The 9,041-nt window shown below is 35.0% G+C and overlaps 1 protein-coding gene across 1 annotated transcript; it reads left to right on the top strand.

The window, feature by feature from the left end:
* Window positions 1-1,016: 1,016 nt before the first annotated feature.
* LOC118434714 lies at window positions 1,017-8,832 on the top strand. Its single transcript, XM_035848860.1, has 5 exons — window positions 1,017-1,216; window positions 8,188-8,249; window positions 8,311-8,376; window positions 8,444-8,530; window positions 8,593-8,832. The coding sequence occupies exons 1-5, from the start codon at window positions 1,189-1,191 to the stop codon at window positions 8,659-8,661; spliced, it is 312 nt and encodes a 103-aa protein (XP_035704753.1). The 5' UTR covers window positions 1,017-1,188; the 3' UTR covers window positions 8,662-8,832.
* The last annotated feature ends 209 nt before the right edge of the window (window positions 8,833-9,041 follow it).

Here is a 9,041-nt window from a genome sequence, read left to right as displayed (position 1 = left end):
CCTAATAAGTTGAACATATATTAATGACAACTTCATAAAAGTACAATTAACACGCACGGAAAAATTAAACTACGTAATCCCTCCAGATTAAGTTGTACTTATTATTTGACCAAATAATGCATGACAACTATACCAACTGTATTTTTTATATTGGATCTGGATTCATGTTAAATAATATATTTTGTTATTCCACTGACCGAGTCTCATCCCATCATCTCATCATCCTCTCTTTTTTATGAATAACGAGTGACCTACTAACGAAACCAATTCAAATGTACGCATATAATATGCATTACCTTACTGCCATAAATAAGCGAACCCTTGCTGCTTCTTCAATAGGTTTCAGCGTACAAATGCACCACTACAGCATCACCACACGTGTTTCTTAAGGGACTGAATCAAGTATTATTATTCGCATACCGTGCCGTCTTAATTTAAAGGTACATACGCAAGAATGCCATAAGGCTTCCACCACAGCCATCATAAATACTTGGCGAAGTCGGAAAGATGCAGGTACGAATAAAAGTAAAAGGATTCAAAGAAAAGATTACATTGCGAATGAAATGGAAGACGCGTAAAAGGGAGTTGAGATGCAAACTGATGATGTTCCTCCATCTCATCCTGTCGTGATTCATGTTTGGCCTATTTTTCTTCCTGCTTTTTCAAAACCATTCTTCACCATTCTGTGCTTAGTTGTAGTCGCACGGTAAGCGTCGGTGTAAGATTTTTCTTAAAACGTTGATAATTTTTCACGTTAAAAATTTGGAGTGGGCATTTCTTGCAATGTTTTTATTTTTTAATTGCGAACTGCAAATTTGTATGCTTAAACGTCGTCTGCAGATGATGAGGCAGAGATGAAAGCGCAGTTAAATACATACAAACGTGAGATATATATGTACGAAGGAAGAGATGATGTATTTCTGTACGTGCATGCATGCATACCGAGTGAGCAAAATGCAAACGCACATTGTATAATATGTATCTCACAAAGAGGGAAGTTAAATGGATGCAAACATTAAAATCTGTTAAGACCAGACCAGTAAAGTTATTCCGTTAGTAGACCAAGACGAGAATGAGAGGAAGACATCCTGCTGTTTAAAGTTGACAATTTCTCTGTTTAATTTGCACCCTGCTTGCTATGTGACTTGTTTGATGTGCTTGAGAGTGAATCTTTGTTCGTCTGAATGAATGATGTGGAGTTTGCTGTCGTCTTTTGGTATGTACCTCTTCGTCTATTTGGCTAGGGTTGAATACGTAAATTTTGCCTTGCATATTTTTATAAGTACGTGGTTATACAAGAGACTTAATATATGGTTAGTCACATTAATGTCTTGAATGTCTGAACAAAATTGTAAACATTGAAGATGTTTTCATTTTTAGTTTAAGAGAATTTATTCAAATTTTAAGGCAGACTATTTTGAACTGGATTTCTAGCTATTTCCACTAAAGTGCTGAATGTGATTTGACATTTGTGAGAACCAGAAGTGCCGACTGTTTGATAATCCATTTCCGTTCGTGTATTTACACGCTTTGCCTCAACCAGAATTTTATTGTCTCGTGCTGAGGACAATTAAGTCGTTGATACACATGTGAATGCATAATTGCACATACTGCACCCGTGCCCACGAGATAAAACAGGATGTATGTAACTTCCCGCAGGTGTACATATGTACGAGGCTTAAAAATTCGCACGTGCATATAGTTCATAGTGTGTGGTGCGAGTCTTTGGCTGATTTGCAATTTCACTTTCATTTAAAATACTGCAAAATGTACTGCGTGTGTATGCAAAAATGCATACATATATTAAGTAGGTAATAGGTATTAGCATAACTTTAATGAAATAAGTGATGGGACAAAACGATCAATTGATAAGCACAACTTAATTCGACTTATCCTTATTTTTTTTATATTTACATAATAATGGTGAGTAATTTTTTGTCCTAATTTTGAATTTTAATGGTTTCTACTTTGTAAATGACATTTCCTGGTTTGCTGCAAAACAAGGCATACTCGGGGAATCGATTGAATAGATTTTATACCAAATTGGAACAAACTCTTTCCAGGTCAATAAATAATAGTGAGAACAGTCAATCTAATAGTATTAGCGGTTAGCCATACATACAATGTGATAGCAATTCTCAACTTTGTAAAAATACTGCTTAAATGACCATTATTCAAATATTGTGCAGATAAAAACTAGTTATTATTACTAAAATTATTGTGCGTTGACTTTATTACTGAATACACAAGTCTTTGTGTGGCATAAAATATTTAATATGTGAGTTCCTTTTGCATTTTTTGTCTGAAATAATAATTAATGCATTTCATGTCATAAACCGCACCTCAAGAAACAGAATGAATATTTGTTGAAAATATTTTACATCATGAGGACGCGATGTTTTATCACTGTTTCTTTTCAGTTCATATTATTGCTAAAATAAGAATTTAACGACCGACTTCCATGTCATCCAAAGCATTTGTGCCCCAGCCATACTGAATCATTTTTATGGGTATCAAGGGCAGTAAATACATTATATGATCGAGATGCTTTAATTTGTCAAAAGATCTCGCATATCCAATGACACTTTGAATATTTTGAATCACTAATCAATGCACCAAGCAGTAATAAACCAAACAGGCAAGATGCAGTTGTGCAGCGTTTACACACAATCCCGTTATTTTATTGGCCAAGCAGTGTTACCTGCATGTGTGTGTATCCCCATATTACAAATTTAAGATCCTCACTCACACACTCTTCCTTTCTCTTTATTATGGACGAGCGCGGACACGACATTTTTTTTGTCCACGTTTAGAATGCGATAACTAAATAAAAAATCCCAAAGGTATCTCAAACTCCTCAGATGCATAAAGTAACCAGTTTAAATATTGTGCATATGTGCATAATGTTCAAAGTTATGTTATGTATGGCCCTAAGGGTGCGCACTTGAGCTCGGACAAATCCTGTGGATGTGGACAGGGTAAAACAAACATAATGCAATGCAAGTTGGCAGGAATTACCATTTTCAGATATCGCCAGTTTCAAAACTGAAATTATTCGAAGGTTGTAAAGTTGTAATAATAAATAGTAGTACACTTATTTGGACGTCTGGTACTATTTTCGTAGCATTAATAATAAATACCATGATTCCATAATAATCCACGAATTCTTCTTCAAATTAATTAAACAAACTGAAAAACGCATAAAAACAGTTTGTACATATGTACATGAGCAAGCAAAAACAGGTACTGCCATTCTAATTTGCAGAAAGTGTTACACGCAAGTTACAGAGTTTATTCGCTATACGACGTTATTAAGGTAATCTCAATTTGCACCACCGTCACCATATGAATGCAGGTCTGCGTACCTAAATGCATACGTTTGTACGCTATTATGAATTCAACGCGTATGCGTTTTTATGCCATTGTTACTTAACCTGTTAAATAATACTCACTTTAGCCCACTAACTAAGCTGCACCTCGCCAATAATAATACACAGCCAAGCAAGATAATGAATGCTGTGGCTGGCTGGCTGGCTGGCTGGGAGTGAATGGCAGTGGTGGTGGTGGAATAGGTAATAATGATAAAAAAGTTGGTCAACTTTCACTCTCTTCCTCATCCCTCGCCATTGTTATCACGACTCAACAATGGGCCGTCAACCTACATTTGCAAAACACGAAGGCAGGAACACACTCTGCAAATAAATGCTACTCGACTGTATTCCCTCTCTGTTAGATAACATGACTTATCCTCAGGTAAGGGTGTAATCCAACGTGATGGCAGGACACTTTTGCATAGGGATTGAGTTTGCACATATTTTGTAAGCAACATCTATGCGATGGGTCTGTGAAAGCATATATCTTGACGGGTTAGTGGTTACAAATATGAAGAAAATATATGAAATACGACTGAAAATGGATATTCATATCCATTGCATCCAGAAAATCCGCATAGTACGTCTTGTATCAAAAAAGTTGCCAGCCCTTGAATGAAAAGTAATTAGTGTAGTAATTTATAACACCATTAGCTATGTACATATGTGTTTATGATACTATGTACTTATATGATTTCAGACAATTGTAGGTTCTGAATCTGAATCGAACTTTTCGGTATGTATTGATGTATTAATTCGCAAGGTGGTACACATATCTACTTTTTGCTCATTTTAAAAATCCAGTTTTTACAATGATTCAACATTACGTGATGACATGAAATTTATAACAATAATTATTTACAATATCCTTAGACGATGCATCAAGTGTCTAATACCAAAAATTGTGCTTAATTAATAGCGTTTATATGTTTCACAAAGCTTACATATTGGGATTTAACTCTAGATTGTTATTGCATTATTGAGAATAGAACATGAACAGAAGTACAAATATTTCCTCCTTTATGTTCAACTTTGACTTGTATTTTTTTACCAAATCTATAAAAAATCTGAAATCGTGGTCCAAAATCCCTTCGTTGTAGATTCCAGCGTTCATATTTGCGATGTTACGACGTATGTGACAAAATTCAATACATATCCCATAAAATTCATGCTTAAAACGTTTATAGGTATTATCTACATGGTGACGATGTACTGAAATCTTGTAAGAGCAATAATTCGTACAGTACTATTTTTGCTGGACCTTCATCGTAAAATGTTAACTGGCTTTTGTCAGCCATTCAATATATTTTATTTTACGACCTACATTGTTGTTGCACATGGGAAATGAAACCTGGAGTTAGCTTCCTTATTTCACATGAACTTGGACGTCTTCCTTTGTCCAAATACTTACAAGTATTCGAATAGTAAATGTTTCGTTTACGCATGTCTTCAATTTATAATGCATTAATTTTCCAAATATTTACTCATACAGCGGATATTTGTAACAATATTAACGCAGAGATTATATCAAGCATTTAATTTTAGCCGAGTCTTACATCATAATTATTATTAGTAACCCTAAAAAACATTAATTCATTCTTCTGCTTTTCAAAGTACATATTCTTTAGTCAGAGCAGAAAGAAAATCGAGAATGTATGGTCACATTCCTACATTAATTTTATTTCTTTTTTGAGCTTCCAACAAAACCATCGGCTTTTGATCAATTTTATTAACTGGAAATTTCTACTCAGAGCTTCATTGACTAGTAATAATTTCTGTCAATACAGCATGTTGTATGTGAATTGATGCATTGATGTAAGACTTGTATTTTTCCTATTTTGTGTGTTATATAAATCCCTTGTATTCACCCCACTTAATTTTCCAATGGGAATGGGACAGGTTCAAGGTTTTCCCAATTCAATAACAGACGTGCTGATGATGAACGAGACCATACTGAACGTATGCACGTATTCATGCCAAACTGAAATCAAGTTTTCCTTCCTTGCTTCCTTTTTTTGCTTGATGAATATTATTGTCGGCTTGCAATTGCAAATTACAATGCGTTTAAGCAGTACAGCAAAAAAACATTGGGATGATAAGTAATGTGCTCTACTGCTGTGTGGTGCTGATGGCGTGAGTGTGGTAGCAAATGTACGTATGTATACGTATGCAGATATGTACCAGAGTTGATCTGCGTCAAAATTGATTTGTTAGATTCTGATTTAAAATTGTAATTTATTTATATTTAAAAATCGGTTCGGTTACATTTAAATTGCAAATTGTCATTTTTGAGGTGAGTTGACAAGGTTCAAATTCAGTCAAAATCTATTGGATCCGCAGATATCGCTCATCATGCCACATGTATAAATTATTTATTTATCACTCGCCCTCAGTCAGTCAGTCGCCAAGTTTTTTGTAAAAGATCAAAAAAATTTGCAGCGATTATTTTATTTGTAAATTATTTGTATGATAAAAATACTGTCACTGTTTTATAACCGTACCTTCAGTATGTACAAAAAACATGAGATCATGAAAATATTTTTTACTAAATTACGATAAGATACTTTTCATAAGTTTGTTATTCATAGTTTTTGAATGCACAGTGGAACGATAATCCATGCGAAAATAAGAAATATGTACGGGTAACAAGCTTTTTTGGCACAAAATGTCTTTTGTTTGACAAAACTAATCATGATGGTAGTAAAATAATTTGAGGTCGCAACTCCCCGCACTCTTCTCACAAGATACATCGTAGAATGAAATGTCACGGCATAACCGCAGCAGGTCACAAGATAAGTTAACCAGCGAAAGAGCAGTGTTTATCTGATAAGTATGATGCCATGGTTGGTCGACGTATGTATACTATGTAAGTCTACGTCTTTATACTTTTGTTATGTACACTTGATATGCATAAATCATATCTGCATGTACTATTATTTTATTATATGTAACCTGTGACCTCTCATTCTATAAATGTTTTAAATTATAAAATGACTGACGATCATTGATCATTCCAATTGATTATTGAGATCAAAGAAACCCCAACATGGGACTGAAAGGATTCATTAACACAATAATGCGACGACCAAGCACACAAATTTTGCTCTTCGTACATAACTGCATACACGAACATGAACATGAGCATGACTTGAGCTACTAGGAACACATTTTTGTCAGACATCAATATCAGATATAACTAACGAGAGCATCTACTTGTCTTTGCCGGAAAAGTTTACCTAAAGCTAGATACCTGTGTCCACAGGAGAGAACCAAGTCAAAACTTTGGAATATTTTATTGTTTTGAAGTTTGAGGGTTTAGTACAGCAGCGAACAGATGGATACAAGATGAAAATGAAATTTGAATTGTTAATAACGTATAGAATCGTTTAGAATTAAGTAGCGCCTTGCTGTGTGGCATAATTTTCCTCCTTATCGAACCAAGATGTATGTATTATAAATGTGTGGCAGCAATATTATTTTATTCCTTCAGCTTAATATTTAGAGCGGAAGACTTCACACGGTGAGACAAATTGGATTAACATTGGGATAGAGTGTGGTTATTTCGGATTAGTCGTTCTGCAAACTAACCCTACGTAATAAATTGGAACTTCATAGCGCGGATCAGTTGCAGAAAATAAGTTGTACGGGCTACTACTCGATTAAAATTGAGTTGTGCATAATAAATTATTTCAAAAATTTCATGGAATTTGATACGACTTTCCTCTAATATGTCAAAATTTCAGCTTAGTCCTATCGTTCCAAAAAGCTATGATTCACCGATAATATCAGCATAAAGATCAGTTAATTAATTCCGCTATGAAATCTCAAAGTTTAATTTATCTTTTTGAAGAAGAACGCATGCATTCTGGGCATGCTATTTATTGTAAATGTAACACTAGCTTTCGGAGCACTTATTCCTTCATCAGGTTTTTACAAATTCGATTAATTTGTCATTCTCAAGGATATTCATGTTCCTGTCGAACTGGAGTCGCCCAAGAACATTATCGGTCTTTTTGTGAGACCGCTCAAATAAAATGATATTAGACAATTTTTTGTTTCCAAAATAATTCCTTTATGATCTCCAGAAGGATTACTTTGCTTGTTAGATGCTCCGAATTCATTGAATATTTACGAAGGAAGCGATAACTTATCGATTTACTGTGTCACGGTAGGAACTCCGAAAAGAAGCTGTAATTGAAGAAGAAGGGGAAAGATCTTCAAGGAAATATATATTACCTACATGTATTTATATACATACGGACGTGGGGCACGTATATATGTATATACCTGTATATATGCACTATTGAGGGACCTCTTGATTGATCCTGTGGATAGTTCGTTTATTTGGCTCTGATTGAATAAGAGAGCGTGATGTTTGATTTGTCGAGTAATTTGAAACCGATCCAACCCATCGTAATCGTTTTTCATTACTATAGGATTTAGAACTACAAACCACAAATTTGTTCTATGTGCATGCTGGTTAAGGTGAGAAACAGAGAAGTTATTAATTTTCTTGACAAAGTAGAGATTCATGAAAATCACAAAGAAACATTGACCATGCCCACGTTAGCATATTTTCTATAAAATTCTCTTGAGAGATATTGCATACATTGTAAAATTTCACAATGTGTACAATATATAAATCCTTAGAAATATGCATATGCTCCATATTAACGTCTAAAGAAGTGAATCTCAATTTGCCCATACACTTACGTATGTACAAATTCATACGTGTTGCTTCTATAAGACTGTCGTATTCTACTGATTTTCACTCGTCAATTGTATCGTGAAATCTAAACTCAAATTAATTATCCAGCAACGTCAATGTCAAAACATGACGACGACGACAACGACGACGGTCGGTCCGGATGTAACCAGGTAATTTTCGTTCAGCGATTTGTCCCGTGTTCAAAGAATGAAATGAATCCTATCTCCCCAGAAATCACCACTCAAGGAGAGGGAGGAAAATCAACCCTTTCTTGCGGTCTTGGTCTTGGTCGGCGAGGTAAATTTGATCCGAATTTCACAGATCACATCTCTGATAAAGAGAACAAAGCATGTTTACCCACCAGCTCCTTTGTCACTCACGGATCTCTCACTGGCCAGAACTGAACCAGTCCGATCGACACCCTTCACAGAAATGGATTAACAATATGCAGGTTTAAATCTTAAAGCTTCAAATAAATGCTGAACTATATGCTCAACTCTTTGATTTATGCAGGAGACACTTATCATCCTCTCTTATCTTGGCTCGGTGCACTCACTCGACCTAGAATCTCAGAATCCGTAAAACCTCGTGAAGTAAAGGATATTGTACACTCGGTGAAACGCACATCTCGCGGCTGGAAATATGACATAGCAGTTCAATTTATTTCATCTATGTAAATGGAGCTCATTGAATCAATCAATCAAGCACAGAAAAACAAGGGAAAAGGCAGAATAAAAGATAATGCTTCTTCAATGTGCGAGCATGTACTAAATGGAGATTTCATGCCAGTTACGTGTATTACGACGCGTACGTATTTATTACATAAATTACATCAACAGCATCGTCAAATGATGGGTTTGCAGAGATAATTATTTATTAAGAGCCCGCAGAGTCACTTGCTATGTACATAGGTGCATATGTGTACATATATGAGTACATATGTGAATAATGGGGGAAACAAC

The sequence above is a fragment of the Folsomia candida genome, unplaced genomic scaffold, assembly GCF_002217175.1.
Source record: "Folsomia candida strain VU population unplaced genomic scaffold, ASM221717v1 Fcan01_Sc001, whole genome shotgun sequence".
Taxonomy (NCBI): Eukaryota; Metazoa; Arthropoda; class Collembola; order Entomobryomorpha; family Isotomidae; genus Folsomia; species Folsomia candida.
The sequence above is the reverse complement of the archived record's forward strand: the minus strand, read 5'-3'. Positions and strand labels throughout refer to the sequence as shown.